We start from the raw sequence: 20,634 nt of genomic DNA on the forward strand, positions 1-20,634 counted from the left end.
TATTCCCTCTAAGATTGATGTGAGGTCGTTCAGGACGAGCATGCATGCATTCTTAATTAAACTAATGGATAATTGGGTAAGAACTTTAATACAAACTGATGACCAACTAAGTACCCTAGTACCATTGTTGTAGTTAGAGAGAGGCTGAGTTGTGTTTCCTTTTCTTTTTATTCCTTTTCTTTTACTTACGCTTAACCATACACAGATGACTTCCCACGGATCTTCGGACGAAGGGAATGCACTGTCCCACACTGACGGGCTTGCACGAGAGGGCTTTCCCCGTATTCTGTGGGAGGTACTTCAGGGGGCCGGTTACACGACGCCTCCTCAGTACGCGGTGCAGCAGTTCGAGAAGCACCGAGTGCCCCGCTGTAGGGTGAGGATGACCCTGGAGCCTCATCCCCTACAGCCAGGCTGGCGTTCACTGGACTTTGAGTCCTTTCGATACCGGGCTGAGGATACGATCGAGGCGATTGCTCTTCTCGGATTGACCACTTTCTGCGGATTCCACCCCTTGGAGCTGTCCACCCACCCCATTGGCTTGTTCCCCGCTGAGAAGGAGGACGACCCAATGTGGAAGGACCGAGTGGAGCATGCCAAGGACATCTGGGCTATCTACCCAGGCCAGACTGCTCACTTGACAGTGCGGTGCATGAATGCCCTGTACCGTCTGCAAGTGATGCGTGGTGAGGCAATGTCTCATCTGATGGCATTGTTGGAGGCAACTAAGATTACCCTGGATAACAGAGAGGAGCTTGTGGTTGACTTGTCCACTGAGATGGTGGAAAAAGACTTACATGTGGAGCAGCTGTCAAATGAGATCCAAGAGCTTGAGGAATTAGTGGGGACCAGGGAGAACACCATCGAGGTTCTCGAGGATCAGCTTATCAACACTCACCAGCAGCTTGCCGAGGCTAATGAGCACCTGGATATGCATCACCAGGAGATCCAGGACATGGAGGCCAACGAGGATGTCGACATCGAGGGAGGAGAGGAGCCTGCCTCCAGCTTGGACACTGCTGGCTCAAGGAGACCACCTTCCCCCGAGTCGAGTGTTGCCTCGTTCGCTCACTAGGTATCAGGGGTAGAGCTAGAAGTCGGTGATGGTAGGACTCCTCGAAGCTAGCTTAGCTTTTCCACCCTTGGGGTACTAGGCTAGATAGAGTTGAGTCTTTTGGGTTATTGATGTAATCATGATAAACTCTTTTGGAAGCATGGTTGATGGATGATGTTAGTCTTAAATTGAGAAGAAAAGTTTATGCCTTGTGAAATCCTTTATGTTATGCAAGAATCTATCAATTTCGCCTTTTGACTCTTTCATCGCGATTGAACCTTGAACCTTAAAGATGTGTTATTGAGAATATATGTGATTTTTCAGATGGCCGGGAGAGCGCGTCGTGGTCAAAATGAGCGCGTTCCTCCACCGCCGCCACCGCCTCCCACTCTGTAGGAGCTAATGGCTCAGCAGAATGAGATCTTGAGGCAGCTAGCTCAGCGCCAGCCACCACCTCAGCACTATGGTGGTGGAGATCATCAGCGTCACCCCGCGGCAGCCACCTACCAGGATTTCCTCAGTACCCAGCCACCATTGTTCACCAGGGCAGAGGACCCACTTGATGCGGATGTATGGTTGAGAGTAGTGGAATCCAAATTCCCGCTACTCCATGGAGTTTGCTCAGAGGTCACTAAGGTCAGGTTCGCCACCCAGCAGCTTCGCGGACCCGCAAGGACTTGGTGGGACCATTTTCTTGCTATGCAGCCAGATGACCGAGAGGTGGAATGGAGAGAGTTCAAGGCAGCTTTCAGGGGGCACCATATACCAGCAGATATTATGGACCGAAAGCTCAACGAGTTTTTGGCACTCACTCAAGGGAACCGGATAGTGCTACAGTATGCTCAAGCCTTTAATGACCTGTGCCAGTATGCTGGGTATCATGCAGACACGGATCAGAAGAAGAGGGACATGTTCAGAAGGGGGCTCAGCACTAAGCTCCGTGACTGTCTCAACACCGTCAGGGCCAACAGCTATAATGAGTTGGTCAACATGGCCATTTCTCAGGAGGACTGTATCACGGCTCGTCAGGCAGAGAAGAAGAGGAAGACCCCTGTGGCAGGACCTTCAGCTCAGCCACAGCGCTTCAGGATTATGTCTGACACTCAGAACAGGGGACCTCAGCAGCAGCAAGGGCGATGGGTGATCCGACCACAGCAGCAGCAGCAGGCACCCAACCACACCAATTTTCCAGCACAGAGGAACAATCAGCAGCAGCATCGTCAGGCAAATGACAACAGGTGTTTCACATGTGGCAACACCGGACATTATGCCAAGAATTGCCCCAGAAACCAGCAGAGGTAGGGGCAGAATGTTAATCAGAATCAAGGCAAGAGGCAGAAGGTGCAAGTGAGGCAAGGCAGGCTGAACTTCACCACCATGGCTGATATTCCAGAGGGAGCACCCGTCATGACTGGTATCTTTACAGTTTTGAATTATCCTACTATTATTCTTTTTGATTCTGGTGCATCGCATAGTTTTATCAGTGCCAAATTTAGTGCCAAGTGTCAGTTACCTTTTCACCACACCAATGGGGGTATTACAATTTCGACCCCAGGAGGCAGGGTTGCCACCTACCAAATCAACAAGAGTGTGCCTATAAAGTTTGGTAGTCTGATAATCAAAACTAACCTCCTCATTTTGGGTTTGGATAGTGTGGATATCATATTGGGAACTGACTGGTTGACCAAACATCAGGCAGTGATTGATATTGCAGCTAGGGCCATTGAAGTGCACTCACCGACTTGTGGTGAAACCACACTATATTTGCCCGACCAAGGTTGTACCCGTTCTTGTGCCTTCGTTATGATAGAATCCCCAGTGGAAAAGATCCCAGTGGTCTGTGACTACCCAGATGTTTTTCTGGATGAATTGCCAGGGATGCCACCTGATAGAGACATCGAGTTCGCAATCGAATTGCAACCCGGGACTGCTCCTATCTCCAAGAGACCATATAGGATGCCTCCCGCGGAATTGGCAGAACTGAAAAAGCAACTGCAGGAGTTGTTGGACAAGGGGTTCATTCGCCCAAGTACTTCACCGTGGGGATGCCCGGCCATATTTGTGAAGAAAAAGGATGAGAGTTTGAGAATGTGTGTTGATTACCGCCCTCTCAATGCGGTGACTATCAAGAACAAGTACCCACTGCCCCGCATTGATGTTTTGTTCGATCAGTTTGTGGGAGCCAAAGTGTTCTCCAAGATAGATCTTCGCTCGGGTTACCATCAGATCAAGATCCATGCCAGCGATATTCCCAAGACGGCCTTCTCAACCAGATATGGGCTTTATGAGTTTTTGGTGATGTCTTTTGGGCTGACCAATGCCCCGGCTTATTTTATGTACCTAATGAACTCAGTATTCATGCCAGAGTTGGACAAGTTCGTGGTCGTTTTCATTGATGATATTCTGATATATTTCAAGAATGAAGCCGAGCACACTAAACATTTGCATACTGTACTTCAGAGACTGCGTGACCACCAGTTGTATGCCAAATTGTCTAAATGTGAGTTCTGGCTGAGGGAAATTAAATTCTTGAGTCACACAATTTCTCAGGATGGGGTATCTGTTGATCCTGAGAAGGTACAAGAAGTAATGGATTGGAAACCTCCTACCACAGTGCGGCGGATTCGGAGTTTTCTGGGATTGGCCGGGTATTATCGACGATTCATTCCGGATTTCTCTAGAATTGCCAAGCCAATGACTGAACTGTTAAAGAAGGGAGTCAAGTATGATTGGAGCTAGAAGTGTGAGGATGCCTTCCATACACTAAGGCAGCATTTGACAACAGCCCCAGTGCTAGCTCAACCTGATAACACCAAGCCCTTTGAAGTTTATTGTGATGCTTCCGGTACTGGTTTGGGGTGCGTCTTAATGCAAGATAGCAGAGTAATTGCTTATGCCTCCCGAGCACTCAGACCCCATGAGCAGAACTACCCTACACATGATCTGTAGTTAGCAGCTGTGGTTCATGCTCTCAAGATATGGAGACATTACTTGATGGGAGCTCACTGTAACATTTACACTGATCATAAGAGTCTCAAATACATTTTCACTCAGGCAGATCTTAACATGAGGCAGAGAAGATGGTTAGAATTAATCAAGGACTATGATTTGGAGGTGCATTACCATCCTGGCAAGGCCAATGTTGTGGCAGATGCCTTGAGCAGAAAGGCCCAGTGCAATTGTATGAGCATGGATGCAAGAGTTACCACCCTGTGTGATGAGTTGTGCAAGCTGAACCTGGAAGTTGTTTCTTCAGGTGATTTAAATTATATCTCGGTAGAGCCCACATTACAAGAGCAAATAGTCAGGGCACAGATTGAAGACAAGGGTGTTCAGGTTATCAAGGAAATGATCAAGCAGAAAGCAGAAAAATACAAATGCTTCCGTCAGGACAGCTAGGGAATTCTATGGTTTGGAGATTGATTGGTTGTTCCCAAGGACCCTGAGCTCAGAAAGAAGATATTGGATGAAGCCCACCTTTCAAAATTCTCCATGCACCCCGGCAGCAACAAGATGTACCATGATCTCAGATCCTTATACTGGTGGACCAGAATGAAGAGGGAGATTGCCAAGTACATATCCGAGTGTGACACCTGCCAGAGGATCAAAGCCAGTCATTTGAAGGCAGCAGGCCCTTTGCAATCCCTTCCCATACCGTCTTGGAAATGGGAGGACATTTGCATGGACTTTATCGTGGGATTGCCCAATACCTCCCGACACCATGATTCCATTTGGGTCATTGTGGACAGATTGACCAAGTCAGCTCATTTCTTGCCAGTACACACCACCCACAGGACGGAGAAGTATGCGGAAATCTACATTGACTAGATAGTTCGTTTGCATGGAATACCAAGGACTATAGTATCAGACAGAGGAGCACCATTTGTGGCACGATTTTGGGAGCAAATGCAAGAATCACTTGGGACCCATGTAATACGAAGCTCAGCATACCATCCTCAAACAGATGGCCAGACAGAAAGGGTAAATCAAATTTTGGAAGACATGTTGAGGGCATGTGTGCTACACTATGGAAAGGATTGGGACAAGTGTCTTTCTTTGGCAGAGTTTTCCTATAATAACAGCTACCAGTCCAGTCTAAAGATGGCACCTTTTGAAGCCTTGTATGGGAGAAGGTGTAGGACCCCGCTGAATTGGTCTCAAGCAGGAGAGAGGGAAATATTTGGGCCAGATTTGGTACTTGAAGCAGAGGAAAAGGTCAGAGTCATCAAGAAGAACTTAGAAGCTGCTCAGGCCAGGCAAAGGAGCTATCATGACAAGAGAAGGAAGCCTCTACAGTTTGAGGTGGGAGATCATGTTTACCTTAAGGTGTCGCCCACCAGGGCATCCAGAGATTTAGAATCAAGGGCAAGTTAGCTCCTCGCTACATTGGGTCCTACGAGATCAAGGAGACTTGTGGACCCGTAGCCTATCAATTGGAATTGCCACCCCACATGTCAGCAGTTCACAATGTGTTTCATGTATCTCAGCTGCGGAAATGTGTCCGCCTACCCACTGAAGTGCTACCTGAGCCAGACATTGAAATAGAACCAGACTTGTCCTATCAAGAGTACCCCATCAAGGTATTGGATCAGAAAGAGAGGTCAACGCGGGCAAAGTCGATCAGAATGTATAAGGTTCAGTGGAGTCACCATTCAGTAGAAGAAGCTACATGGGAGACTGAGGATTTTCTACGCTCTCGCTTCCCCGACTTTCTGCCCAAAGGAGTTGGGACGTAACCCAAAACCCCACCCCCACCGGCCCTTTGATTGCAAATATAAGAAAAACTTAGATGATAAGGGTAGTGTAATTTGTGGTTTTAACTTAAAAAGGACTTCCTTCTGAAGTCGCAAAGAGAATGACATTCGAAGAGCAGTCAACTAGAGAGATCTGAGCAGAGAAAGGAGCAACACACCAGCACACCTTCATGGCACCCCTTCAAAGGGCTCTCCCTAAAATCTCGGGACGAGATTCCTTTAAGGGGGGAGGGCTGTAACACCCCAGGTGTTACTTTGGGTGTCCAACCAAGGCTACACCATTTAAACCTACTATCATAGGTAGTTTAGTTTGAGCAAAGTACATCAAACTTGGAACCCAAGGTCCTAAGCAAGTGCAACCCATCTTAGATATCATACCCTAACTTATCAAGCACATCTAAAGGGGAGAATTGCCCAAAACCCTAATGCAAACCACTTTGGACAATGGGAACCCTAGAAGTAAGTATGACCAAAAGGTCATGAAAGCCATATGATCATGGCTTGGGCCAAATATAAAAGTTGTAGTACACTTAATAACCTACAAATAATAGTAAGAAAGTAACCCCAAAAAGATTTCAGAAAAGCCCCAAAAGGTTCACCAAAGGGTTGAGCACAAAAGAAAAATCAGGATTTTTCTAAGTCCAAAACCAACCCTTAGCCAAAGATCACACATGTTCACCCTCATTAAAACTTCAAAACATTTCGACCCAATTGACAAAGTGGCGCCAAATTACCTTTAGAATGCCCTGGAGAAAGTTGACACCTACCCTAAGACGTTTGACACGACATGGGACAAGTTTTGTCTCAGTTTGGACATCTCTGACATAGCCGACTTCCCACCCACGTATCTCTCTAACCCGACCACATCTACCCTTGGAACTCACATGAACTAGGTAGCTCTAGGTGCAGGGAAGAGATCTCTCACAGGTCCTAGGGCAAGATTCGTATGTTTTGGCCGCTCAGCAGAAGGAAGAACAGAGGCAGAAGCAAAGAGCCACGTGTTCGACGCGCTCTGAGCTCGCTAGAGCACGCCCGACGCGCGCCCCCGCGTGCCCCGCGTCGCGCCAAAGCCAAGCCGGCGCCATGGTGCGCGCCCGCGCCTATAAAGCACCTAGGGACTTCGACCGTACCCCTCCGCACGCGCTCGACCTCACCGGAGCCCAAAACCACCGGCGTTTGCCCGTGCACGGTGTGCCCGCGGCTACCCGAGCCCCTGCCGCCGTAGATCGGCCAACAGAACCCTTCCCAACCCCGTCCAACCCTCGGAGAAGACTGTACACACCTCGATGAAGCTCCCCGAGCGAGGAATCAGAGTTTGCTTCGCCGAAGAAGCCAGTCCACGGTCGCCAGACTTCGCCCGACCGTCGGTGAACGTAGACCAGGTAATCCTTTGCTCCATTCTTCGATTCCTTGTGCACATAGCCTCTACGTCACCCCGTGAAGCTCACCGTGCCATTGGATTAAACTAGATCGCCGTGGTTTGGCCGGAACCCCCGCCACCGACGAGAGCACCCGCCTGAGCGCGTGGACCGGACGATTCCGGCCACCTCCGCCGTCGAGCCGTACACCGTTGTGACCGCCAGGACCTCCCGGAGCCAACCCCGCCCCTCGCCGGACCTCTCTCGCAGCCGGTAAGCCGCGCCGCCCTTTTGTTTTTCGCGGGTACTGTTTAAACCTAGGGAGGGACCGCGGGGGAGAAGAAGAAAAGGCTAGGGGGTTTTGCGCATTGTCAGTGACTCAGAGGAATAGTTGCACAGGGGTATAACTGAGAGGGTTAGTTTGGAAAGAACCCGAGGACTTCGGTGCAAACTGGTTTTTCCAGGAAACCTTTTATTTAATCTGATTTAAATTCAAACAGAACTTGAATAATTCATATCTTCTGTTTTATTCACCCAAATCAAGTCAAACAAATTTTGCCAAATCTTAAATAATGTAAACTACTTAAGAAAAATATAAAACCCCTAAGTGCTACAGAAAACTTTAGGGTTCTGATTTAAATATTGATTTGGCCAAAAGCTAAATAATAGGAGGAAAAATAGTTGCACTATTTAACTGAGGTTAAAAAAATTCAGAGAAGTACTTGATCACCTACTGACCTATTTAAAAAATGATAAACCCCTCTGCACACCCCATTAAGGTAGAGTTTGCCATTTATTTCACATTGTGCTTAAAGTTAAAGAAAATAGGAAAGGTAATTTAAATAAGGAACCAGGGAGCACCCTTATTTTTGTTAGTCTACTTATTCAGTGTAGTTCACTAGAAAAATTTATTATACCCTTGTTTAGTATAAAATAAATACGATACCTTTTATTTTAAGAAAACAAGGAAAACTTAGAAAAACCCTACAAAAATAACCCCAAGGTGAAAACACCCCAACCCTTGGGATAATTATTGTTTTGTTATGAAGAACATAGGAAAAATATGAAATTTGCTGTTTGGCATTTTTCAAATAACAAGGAAGTAGAAAGTGCCTTTTTGGCATTAAACTTTAGAAAATCACAACTAAATAACCATCATTTAGCTTTCTGTGATTTTTGGCACAGAAGCTTGTTATTACTGTTAGATGCCAACAAAAATGACCCTTAGGGCAGAACCCACCCCTAGTTAAGAGTTGTTGTGCAAAGTGGCTCCTTTGCCCAACTTTTGTTATTTTTGTCCAAGGCATAGCCTTTTTATTCTGAACCTCAAATTCCTAGAACAGGCTATAGTGATCAATGGCAACCCACTGTAATTTTTACAGAATTTTTGGAAAAAGTTAAATCACTGTTGTAGTTCAAACCTACACTAGAATTCATAAATAGAAAATAAAGAAGGGGAAAAATGAATGATGGAAATTAGTGTCATCCTAAAACCCTTTATAAATTGTCCACTGAAATATATAAGGGAAATACCAATCCACTATGCTTATCCTTACCAAAACCTAAAACTAGAGTGATAAGCATAAACCACTAAAAGCCACGTATGACCAAGAAACCCTAAGTTACTAACTAACTTAGTTTTTCTTCCTTTAGCATAATGTTGTTAAATCCTGCATGATCATGACATACATATTCATTGCATTCGATAGATTGCAACCTCGCTGACGGAGAGTACGTCCACGTGCCGGAGCAAGGAGCTGCTCAGGAGGTAGCCCCGGATCCAGCACCAGAGCCTGCACCAGAGGATCTGCCTGCCACTGCTTTGGAAGGCAAGCCCCGGTTTATGCATAACCGTTTATATATGCTATTTTACTACACTTAATGTTTGTAGGCCTGTACTGTGCACTTAGGTGTAGGAGTTGCTTGAAACCCTAGTTGCATGATCTCAGGAATCCCATTGAGATGAATACTAGTATGCTAAGTCGAGTAGCTGCTTTATTAAACAGGGATTTCGGTAGAAGTCGAGTGATTTTTCTAGCACTCGCGCGAGGTCAGGAAATCGATTGTATCCACTTTCTTATCATAATGATGCTGGTTTGTGGACAACAATCCATGGGGATTGGTTGTCCACGGGATAAAAATTGGAATATGGATTAAGGTGTGGTACCGTGAGTCAAGCGTTTGAACGTACTAAACACACACCGAGAAATATGGTAAATCGGTAAGCCTAGTACCTGAGTGAACCTGCCCGCAGACATATCCCCTCACGTGACCTGAGACGTGGTCTCCCATTCCGGTTATGGTGGGTACAAGTGCGGTCACTGCACGACGGCAGTCGGGGTCAGTGGGGCATTGTACGTCAAGGTGGTGAGCCCTGATCTGTTGCCAGGGAATCGATGGGGACGATTGATGTGTGTGGGGACGGAGTGCCCTACATGTCGTGTGTTTAGGTTTACCTTGCAAGGATAAAAACTCGATTTGAATCGTCTGCTTCTCGCAGCTAATGAGACTGCTTGATACATGCTGCTACATTGAGTAACAAGTGGAAATGTGATGAGATGACACAAGATGTTGATTGATAAAGATGTTTGATACCATGTATAAGTAGATAGTACACTTTTAGCCTTAAGAGAGTCACACTTAAACTTGACAAAGCTAAAACTTGATTTATAAACTCAGCTAGTGCTTTTGGCAACCAAACCCCACAGCCAAACAGCTGCATGTCTAGAGGTAGAGGAGTAGACTCCTCACACCGGGTAAGTCTAGCTGAGTATTAGTATACTCAGCCTTGCTTGTGGCATAATTTTACAGGTTCTTTGGAGGACATGGTTGCTGGAGTGACTTGGCCGTCCATCTTGCCACCGGGTTGGACTGTCGAGTGGGACCCCGCCTCGGCTGAGGAGGAGCATGATGAATGATGGGGCAGGCTTCCCCATCTCTCTGTTTATTTATCGTTAGTTTCATTTCGCTGCACTTCGAACAATGATGACTACTTTTGCAAAAACTCCGATGATGATGTAATAATTTAATACTCCTTAATGTATGGTTTTATGTTTTATTGTATTTGCTCTGTGACTCACCATCGAGTGAGATTGTGGTACTTGATCCTATCAGTGGCCTTGTCGGACTAGATCCGAGGGATTGACGAGTTATTCCCATTTAAGTGTGGTCTAGCCTCTAAGGCGGGATGTAGGCACTTAAGTTGGAATAATTCGGGCAGTTCTGCCACAACGAAGCCTTGGTTAACGGGTTACGCATCGCCGTCGAGCTAGGGGTTCAGCGCCTCGACGCTCGTGGCGACTCGCAGCTCGTTATTGACCAAGTCATGAAGAACTCTCACTGCCGCGATCAAAAAATGGAGGCCTACTGTGACGAAGTTCGGCGCTTGGAAGATAAGTTCTATGGGCTGGAACTCAACCATGTTGCTCGACGGTACAACGAGACCGCGGATGAGCTGGCTAAAATAGCCTTGGGACGAACGACGGTTCCCCCGAATGTCTTCTCCAGGGACATATATCAACCATCCGTCAAACTCAACGACGCACCCGAACCCGAGGAGACCTCGGCCCAGCCCGAGGTACCCTCGGCCGCCGAGGGTGAGGCCCTGCACGTCGAGATAGAGCAGAATGGGGTCACACCAAACCTAAACTGGCAGACCCCGTACCTGGAATATCTCCTCCGAGGAGAGCTGCCCCTCGACAAGGCCGAAGCTCGGCGACTAGCTCAGCGCGCCAAGTCATTCATTTTACTGGGTGATGAAAAAGAGTTGTACCACCGCAGCCCCTCAGGCATTCTCCAACGATGCATATCTGTCACCCAAGGACAAGAGCTGTTACAAGAAATACACTCGGGGGCTTGCGGTCACCATGCAGCACCTCGAGCCCTCGTAGGAAACGCTTTCCGACAAGGTTTCTACTGGCCGACCGCAGTGGCCGACGCCACTAGGATTGTACGCTCCTGCCGAGGGTGTCAATTCTACGCGAGACGGTCGCACCTGCCCGCTCAGGCCCTACAGACAATACCTATCACTTGGTCGTTTTCCGTGTGGGGTCTGAACCTCGTCAGTCCCTTGCAGAAGGCACCCGGGGACTTCACGCACCTGCTGGTCGCCATTGACAAATTCTCCAAGTGGATCGAAGTCCGACCCTTAACCAGCATCGGGTCCGAACAGGCGGTGGCGTTCTTTACAAATATCATCCACCACTTTGGGATCCCAAACTCCATCATCACTGATAATGGCACGCAATTCACTGGGAAAAAGTTCTTAGACTTCTGCGTAGGCCACCACATCCATGTGGACTGGGCCGTCGTATCTCACCCAATGACAAATGGGCAGGTGGAGCGCGCCAATGGCATGATTTTGTAGGGGCTAAAACCAAGGATCTACAACGACCTCAACAAGTTTGGCAAGCGGTGGATAAAAGAGCTACCCTTGGTGGTTTGGAGTCTGAGGACGACGTCGAGCTGGGCCACGGGTTTCTCGCCGTTTTTTCTAGTCTATGGGGCCGAGGCTGTCCTACCCACGGACTTAGAATACGGTTCCCCGAGGACAAAGGCATACGACGACCAAAACAACCAGACCAGCCAAGAAGATTCACTGGACCAGCTGGAAGAGGCTCGGGACGTAGCCTTACTACACTCAGCGTGGTATCAGCAGTCTCTGCGATGCTACCACGCCCGAAGGGTGCGGCCCCGAGGCTTCCAAGTGGGAGATCTGGTGCTTCGGCTACGACAAGACACCCGAGGGCGCCACAAGCTTACTCCTCCCTGGGAAGGGTCGTTCATCATCGCCAAAATTTTGAAGCCCGGGACATACAAGCTGGCCAACGATCAAGGCGAGGTCTACAACAATGCTTGGAACATCGAACAGCTACGTCGCTTTTACCCTTAAAGTGTTTCAAGTCGTTCATGTATCTCGGTCCCTTTACATGTATAAATAAAAAGTCTAACTGTCAAGGGAGGATCGGCCTTGCCTCAGCAAAAACCGACCCTCCCTCGGGGGCTAGAAGGGGGGAACCCCCTCTGCGTCAAATTTTTTCTCGGAAAAGTTTTCTACCAAAATGACTTTCGTGCCTTTCGACTATGTCGATAACGAAATCCTAAAAACGAGCGAGAGAGACCTCGAACGGCAAGGCCGACCGAGCCGAGGGACTCCTACGCCTCCGGGATACGGATACCTCACTCATCACCTTCCGCGAAAAGTAACTCACGCTCGGATAAGTGATTCTGCTACCGAACAAGTCCTAACGCTCGAAACAAGAGGAAAGAAACAGCTTTATACTCTAACACTAAAAATGTTTAGGCCTCAGCGGTCGCAAGAAACATACACATACTTAGAATAAACTGTTCCCCACAGGCTCAGGTGTCGGCAGGGGGAGGAGCAGCACCCTCGGCGTCGTTCCTACCCGCGGTGGAATCTGGCTCGGCCTCGGACGGTGACACAGGCGGAAGGATCTCCACCTTAAAAAAGGAAGCCAACGCCGCGCCTGGGCCCTTGGCAGCCGCATCAAGCCTTTGGACCTCGGCTAGGGCGGCCTCCTCTTCGTCGGGTAAGAAGTAGCCCTCACTGACCCGCTCCAAATCCACGTCGTAGGGGGAAGCGAGGACAGCGAAGGCCCGCCTAACGCCATGGTGCAGCTCTGCCCAGAGTTTGCTGCGCACATGGCCGCCCAAGGCCCGCAGGCGACTCTGGGGGGAGCTGCCCGAGGGGACGTCAGCGAGGCCAAAGGTCCGACAGAAGGCCGAGATGGCCTCGGACATGGCCATGCGATCGGCCTCCTTCTGCTCAGCCGCCTGGGCAAGCGCCTTGCAGTTCTTGACGGACTCGTTAAGAGCCATCTCGAATCCTGAAGATAGCCGGACGATATTCTTCAGATACGAGGAGAAGAATGAAGCTAAAACAAATTCACAAAGCAGGCAAAACATACCTTCAGCCCGGACACGCTGCTGCGAGGCCATGGCTTGGGCGGACCAGGCAGACCCGACGGCCATGGCCAGGCCCTCCGCAAGGGTCCCGGCCCGAGCGCTCGCCTCGTCTAGCCGCTCCGTAACCTCAGCCAGTTGTCCCCTAAGGGCCTCAGCCCGGCTCACGGCCTTGGCATCTTGGCTCCGGAATTGGTCCCGCTCGCTGGTGACCTGGCCAAGCTCTAGCTGCCGCTGCTGCATCTCCTCGGCCTGGGAAGCCACCTGCTCCCGGCCGACGAAGCCTCCATTCGTGCCGATGCCCCTTCTATCCGCGCCGCCACTTCCTCCGACTTCAACTCATCATAGAACAGCCGATGGTCCACCACCTCGGTGCTCCTTTGGGCGAGGCACTCATTGGCCTCAGTAAGCACGGCCCACCGGGACCGCAGCGACTCCCAAACGTCGCTCTTGCGGCGGATGAACAGCGACGTCCGCGAGCTCCTGAGGGAGGAAAATAGAGTATCACAAAGAATGCCCTGATCACGCGAGGTGTACGTCTAAATCCTTACCTGGAAGACCCTGGGAACGTCCCTAGAAAGGATTTCCATGGTCGTCCGAAGCGACCTCATCGCCGCCTCGGTATATTCACGGAAATTGTCCCGGAACTGCTCCTCCATCTCATCGTTAAGGGCAAGGAGGGGCTCCGAGGTGTCGCGGCTCTAGAACACGAGCGGCTGCCCACACCACTCATTGGGATTGAGCTGGGTGGGGATAAGGCCGCTGCTCCACAAGACGGGCCACGGTTCTGCGCGCCCCGTGACCAAGGCGTCAGGTCCCCCTGCAGTCAATGCGTCGGGTACCACTGCAGTCGACGTATTGGGCCTCTCCATGGCCAAGGTGACAAGCCTCCGCTCACCGACCTCGGCAACAACGGCTGCCCCCTCCTCACGTTTGAAAATGGGGAGATCGGGGATGACCAGGGGCGGAGGCACCTCAGCCATCTCAACATCGGCGGTGACGGGTGGCTCCGAGGGCGAATCAGCGACGGCCCCGGCAGGAATCGATGTCGGCGTCGGTGACAAGACAGGCGGGCTCGGGGCCGCGGCCGCGTCAACGGCCTCCCCTGGCATGATGGCCGCTCCAACAGGAGGGTCGACCTGGGAGGCTTGCCCCGTGACAGCCCGTGTCGCCTGGGCCCCCCACCGGAGGGCACCTTGCGCGGAGGCCAACCAACCAGCGTGGCGCGCCGCAACTCCGGCTGCAGAGGCCAGCCCCGTCTTAAGGGCCTTCGTGGGGGCCAGACCAGCCAAGCCCTGCCTCCGCTTGCTGAAAGGAAGAAAGGGCAAAATCAAGACACACAACAAAATAACTGAAACAGGGGTACCCTCAGATACTTACCCGCTCCGGGGCAAGGCCAATCGTGCCTGTGGGGAGACCCCTCGGGCCCCGGTCTCCGCAGGCGCTTCCGAGGGTTGTCCCGCAGCCGGCTTCGACGCCGCTTCCACCTCGGACGCCCGAGGCACCAAGGGGGCGGCCTGCCCAGGCGACGTCACGACAGCCGAGAGATCAACTTCCCGTACGGCCGGCACGGGCACCTGCTCTTGGGGGACATGCGGTTCGGTCTGACCCCTCGAAGTCGCCCCAATTATCTTGGCCAAGGGGTCAAGTACCTCCTTGGCCCGCCTCCGCTCCTCGGACCGGGAGCCCGGTGTCCCGGCCCCGAACGCTGGTGGCGCCAGCCCTCCTGGAAGCTGGCTTGATGACCTCTGGCCCAGCCTCGGATCCGGACTGAGGCCAAGCCGGGCCGCCATGTCATCGTCTTCATCATCATCATCATCATCATCATCATCATCATCATCATCGTCAGGCGTGTCCGGCGACGGCTCCAACGGGAGCCCATCCCTTGCTTGCCTCTGACGACGCTTCTCCAAGGCTTCCCGAGCTTGCATACTCTCGCGAGCTCGAGCCTTTTCCGTGTCCTTCCTCTCCTTATCCTTCTCCGCGGCAAGCCTACACGCGGTTCGGCCCGCTGCGTCCTCCGGGACCGGTGGCCGGGAGAGTTTAAAATTCCTCAACCCCTAGGGATGAACAAAAATCCCAACAGTAAGAACTAAAGATGTAAGAAACACGGCGCAAAACAGAAGGAGGGTCGGACACTTACCAAGGACACATACCGATGGTCGGGACGCATCGAGGGCTGGCTAAGGACGCCAGCGTCCAGCCTCCCTACCATGCCCGCTACCCGTCTGAGGCGGTCGTCGATGGAGAGGGGGGTCGAGGACATCCGTGAACCCTCCAAATCAACCCTCGGCTTCATCTCCGAAAGCCGCAACCGCCTCTCTGCCAATGGGAGCACCCTCCGGCGGTTGATAGCGGCGACGACCCCCGCAGCGGTAAGGTCCTCAGCTTGTAACTTCTGCAGGGCACGGAGAATGGGCTGGAGCTTCTCCTGGTTCTCGCGTGTGGCCCCCTAGTGCCAGTTATCACCGGCGGCGGTCACCACTCGTTGAGAAAACGGCGGAAGCATCCCGTCGTCGTTCCGGAGATAAAACCACCGGTTCTGCCACCCCTTGTTCGAAGATACAAGGGAGGCAGAGATGTACTGCTATGCGTGCCCTGACCTAAGCTGGAGGGTGCAGCCGCCAGCCCGCACCGCCATACGGACCTTCTTCACGTCCGTCGACACGACGAAGAACTCCGCAGAGAAGAGATGGATCCACAGGTCCCAGTGGGGGTCAATGTGGCAGAACCTCCCAAGTTATTGGGCCCACATGCACCTGTCCTTGTTTCAAAGACCTCAGACAGCTATGCATGTGCACTAAATAACTTAACAGGATCCGTCCGACTGCCCCAAGGACATCGGATAAACCACTTACAACCAGAACCGCCGGATTAAGTAACACAAATCACACACACAACATTTTTGCAGCGGAAATCTTATTACCAGATTTTACAGGTTACAAAAAAATTTCATTATATTCATCGGAGTGATTACAAAAGTATAAGTTTGAAATATATGCTAGCTCAAGTGACCATCCTCAATAAGAAGTATAGAAGAAGTACTTAGACTTATAACAAGGCCGAGCCCACCGGCACTTAGCACCATCCACAGCAACACACTTCTATTTTTGGTTCTTCCTCCTGCTTGGGAACCACCTTTGCACAAAAGTAGCAAAGCTCCGTAGGCTCTTCACCTAAAACAACATGGGACAAAGCCCTGAGTATGAAGTGTACTTTCGCAAGTCTTACCCGACTAAGGAAAAAGACTCTCAAGGATATGCTGGATTTAGGAATTAAGGAGAGGCTCTTAGCAAGAATCAACTTAGATACTTTTGCAGAAAAAGCTTACTAAAGTGAGTCCTTAATTTCAATATTTTAACGCCAGATTAAATATTAATAGACTTTGGTTGCACCTAGTCTAATTTCACCATCTCATCAATACAACATCATTTTTACTCATAATGTTTACATCCTCACTTAGGTTGCAGGGCAGCGATCAAGTCTCCACTCTCCGGGGATATAACGGCAATCCGAATCAATTTACTCATCTGAGGATCTCTAATCACACGACATATGTAGCACTTAACCCTTGCATATGTCAACTCGCCACCGGGGTTCTTAAGACCAGATCAGGTTCACGCCAACCGAGAGCACAGATACACCACCGTCCAGCCTCTTGCCACGGAGGGTACACGCTACTCTCGCCATCTCTCCACTCCCATTGTGTGTTATCTTATTCTAGTATTAGTCTGCCCGAGGCAAAGCTTACCCATGACGGGACATGTGACCGGTTAAAGGGTCCTCGGTCAGCAGGCCTACATCGGCACGGTCCTTAATCGACTCAGACGGAGACACTACACCGAGACTCCTTTCTCGTGCAAGTCAACCGCCCGGTCTCAGCTTAATCATTTCAACCCAAAGTTTGGTACCTGGCAGAGGTACATCTTTTCCGATGTTGAACCCATCAAGGCCTTGATGGATCCATCATCAAGTTTTATTTTCGAAAACATCCCACCCACTTTGCCACATCATCTTTTGTGAAAATAAAACATTTTGTTTTTCTAAAGCAAGGCTAAGCATAAAAAATCTTTTGTAAAACGGTGATCAAGGAAGGTAATCAAATTCAAGGAAGGTAATGCAGGAATTGTTTTAGCAATCAACTCCTATCACCTAATGCATCAAGCATGTCCGGTACTCACCTGCACCAATATGGTGTAGATCTCATACTAAACCAAAATAGTAAACTTCCTAGACCCTAAACCCTAGGAAGTTAGTCCTAAACTCTAGGAAGTTAGCTAAACTCTCGGAAGTTAAGCCATCCCGTCGGAAGTTTGGCTCTCGGAATTTTTTTGTCGGAAGTTAGCTTAACTTCTCTAGGAAGTTAAGCTAACTTCCTACAGCCAAAGAAGCCTCTCGAAAGTTAGTAGGTTCTCGGAAGTTAGTAGCTTCACGCCGTTAGCGCCGTCAGCTGACTAACTTCCTACGACTAACTTCCTACGGCTGACTGTAGCCCTAGGAAGTTAGCTGGCTAACTTTCTACGGCTGTCTGTAGCCCCTAGGAAGTTAGCTGGCTAACTTCCTATGGTCCAATAAGCCTCTAGGAAGTTAATTTGACCAGCATTACAAATGTTGTTTATTTTTATTTTACACCATATTCCACAACATAACAAATATATCAACAATATAGCACAACATATTTTCACATAAAATATCTCACACACAATCACATAACAATATTTAAATCCATAGTCTCATCAATTACATCACAAAAGTCTCATCCATAGTCAAAATAAGACACATCACATCCAGTAATAATAAGAGACAATATCTCATACATAGTCATAATATACATGGTACAAATGATGCAGTTAAATTAATACTTAATATACATGGTACATTTGCTCCAGTTGTTACCCTGATACAACAAATAGTCATATTACATTCAAATGACGCATAGACATTCAGACCATTCGGTAGAGTAACATTAGCAATAAACCTTCACATGTCTATAGCAGGGGTGTTGTTCTTCGCATGATTCTTTACTACACAAATGGTATAAGAAAATACTCGGCGTAGAATAACTGCAAATAAAAAAACCTAAAATCAGTAGGCATAAGCACATTAGTATAGTCCTACTCTTTCAAAACCTTTTCTTTCTTTAAAGATTCATAGAAGGCGTATTGATATATTACAGGGCACAAGCTTACACACCTTCCAAATGAACATATAAAATTGTGTGATACAATCCTTATTCTCAATGTCAAATTGTTGTGCTCTTTGCCAGAGTGTGGAGGCAAGCAAGCCATGACCAGACACCTGAACATATAAAATATAAGACCATGAGGGATACCAGAATAGATGGTTCGTAGATCTCTGTGTGAAACATATAACATTACCATGACCAAGAATGCCACTACTAACAATACTGGAGTTGGCACTGAAAACTCTCCTGACGCTAATGGGAGGGTTGGCTTATTGACCTTCAAAAGGTTATCCGAAACTCTGAATATGTATACACAGTAATGTCATCGACAGCAGGCATGATTAAAATTAACACAAAAAATACCTTGTTCAGCCCTACTACATAAACGTTCATACATAATGCGGCGGCCAAAGCCTGAACAAAAGTGTCAAAATGAGATAGTGTATATATGTTGGTAATTTTTAGGAATAAAAAGAAGAAGAAGAAAAGAATATGAAATACGTGCCCAGGGTATATAGCTTTCAATATGATAATTATACATTTATACCTCGAGAAATCCCCATATAGCTATCAACATAAAATCGTCCAGGCTCTTTCACTGGTAGGAGAGACACCGAAGTAATGCCTATTATCTGGTACATGGTCCAGATATAAGATAGAAAAAAATGAAAGCATGATACATATGCATATAAACTTGCGACATATATAGAATGGAATTTCAGTCTTGGAAATTAGGTCTCACGGTTCCAAATATTGTGTGTGGTCGGCAGAACTGATAGAAGGCATGCAGCGTCTTTGCGATTCGTATGCCAATCGCCTGAAACTGCTGGGGGTTAGAATTGTGTTGGTGATGAGCAGCTGCCCAGCAGCTCACTTTGGGGACTGAGGAATGCCTGCGTTGCCTTCCGGTGGCTCTCGTCGGACTAGTGGCATCAAGTGTTTCTGAACATTGAGTAAAATAACAGTTTGGAATCAGTACAGTAACGTATACAAAAAGATGTATGGTGGGGAATTAGATTTTTTTGGCTCCGATATCATGTTAGATTGGTGCAAGACATGCCCTCTTGAGACTATACTCAGTGCATATATATAGATGTACAAGAAGAGAGTGATTTATATATATGGTAGGTAGCAATACTGGCTAGATTAGGGAACTCTAGTCCCAAACCTTATATAGATAATAACACGGTAAGCAGAGCTATTACTCTCTCAGTTCTTAATTTCTAAATTATAACACGGTATGTTTTATATAGATAATAAAAACTTTGTATCCAGAGAAGTCAAAGGAAAAATTAATCTGGGATGAAGGAAGAAATAGATGGAAACTACCGCTTACCGACCACTGCAGCTGGCAGTGAAACCGGGCATGCTGAACTGAAGTCTGAAGAAGCAAAAGAGTAACCAACCTTCTGGAAATCCTTGGGGAAGGTTTGCAGGAAGGCGAACAGCACGTCCCTGGAGCGCTTCCTCGGGTCGCTCACCGACGCGCCAAACTTTCTATCGTTCCGGGCCAGGAAATCCTTCCAGCCACCGTCACAGCCCCTCAGTCCGCTCTTATGCGTGAACCTCACCACCTCGACGAGCACCTGGCGCTGACCAAATGGGTGAGCGCAACGAGGCGGCCTGCCCGGTCTGGGTGGGCTGCTCTGTTGGCGTGCCGCCCCCTACCTCTTTGTCGATGCCGGCGAGTCGCTTGGCCATCGGACAGCTGCGTGGAGACGAGAAGCAGCGGGGGCGGAGGCGGTAGTCTCTGCGAGTGGTTGTGGTCGGCGTCGGCGCCGCCATGGCGGTGGTGGTCGAGTGGCGGCGGAACGACTCAAGGAAATGGCCGGAGAGAACCCTTTTTCCACTTAGGAAAGTAGCGAGGCCGACTGAATGGCACGATTGCCGGTGGGGGGCCCACCAATGGTCCTTACTCTTCGGCCTGATTGTTGGCCATCCTGATGCGCTAACTTCCTAGAGTCAGCCGTAGGAAGTTAGCGGATCGTTTAACCACACCCGTGGATCAGCAACTGAAAGCTAACTTTGTAGAGGAGGCCGTAGGAAGTTAGCTGCCCATGCTAACTTTCTAGAGACAACCATAGGAAGTTAGCTGCCCATGCTAACTTACTAGAGACAGCCGTAGGAAGTTAGCTGCACATGCTAACTTCCTACGGCCGTCTCTAGGAAGTTAGCGGCTCGCTTAACCGAACACACATGGGTCAACATGTGAAAGCTAACTTCCTACAGCTTTTATAAAATACCGTAGGAAGTTATGATTATTTCCTAGAGCTACCAGTTGCCTCTCGGAAGTTATTTATTTCCTACGGTTTGTTATAAAAGCTGTAGGAAGTTAAAAACCCGTAGGAAGTGTATGATTTT

At 49.0% G+C, this 20,634-nt stretch overlaps 1 protein-coding gene across 1 annotated transcript; it reads right to left on the reverse strand.

Annotated features, from left to right (window-relative positions):
• Positions 1 to 17,852: 17,852 nt before the first annotated feature.
• LOC100272493 (Small RNA degrading nuclease 3) lies at positions 17,853 to 20,123 on the reverse strand. Its single transcript, NM_001146962.1, has 7 exons — positions 19,680 to 20,123; positions 19,016 to 19,215; positions 18,821 to 18,905; positions 18,637 to 18,687; positions 18,467 to 18,550; positions 18,282 to 18,386; positions 17,853 to 18,151 (listed from the first exon to the last, which is right to left on the reverse strand). The coding sequence occupies exons 3-7, from the start codon at positions 18,848 to 18,850 to the stop codon at positions 18,113 to 18,115; spliced, it is 309 nt and encodes a 102-aa protein (NP_001140434.1). The 5' UTR covers positions 18,851 to 18,905; positions 19,016 to 19,215; positions 19,680 to 20,123; the 3' UTR covers positions 17,853 to 18,112.
• Positions 20,124 to 20,634: the final 511 nt, after the last annotated feature.

Source organism: Zea mays, chromosome 9 (assembly GCF_902167145.1).
Source record: "Zea mays cultivar B73 chromosome 9, Zm-B73-REFERENCE-NAM-5.0, whole genome shotgun sequence".
In the NCBI taxonomy this organism is placed as follows: Eukaryota; Viridiplantae; Streptophyta; class Magnoliopsida; order Poales; family Poaceae; genus Zea; species Zea mays.

Coding starts and splice junctions, on each gene's coding strand:
- LOC100272493 (NM_001146962.1), bottom strand. CDS start 18,850: ATGTTGATAGCTATATGGGGATTTCTCGAG. Junction 18,688..18,820: donor CTATATGGGGATTTCTCGAG/GTATAAATGTAT, acceptor ACTTTTGTTCAG/GCTTTGGCCGCCGCATTATG. Junction 18,551..18,636: donor ATGTAGTAGGGCTGAACAAG/GTATTTTTTGTG, acceptor AACCTTTTGAAG/GTCAATAAGCCAACCCTCCC.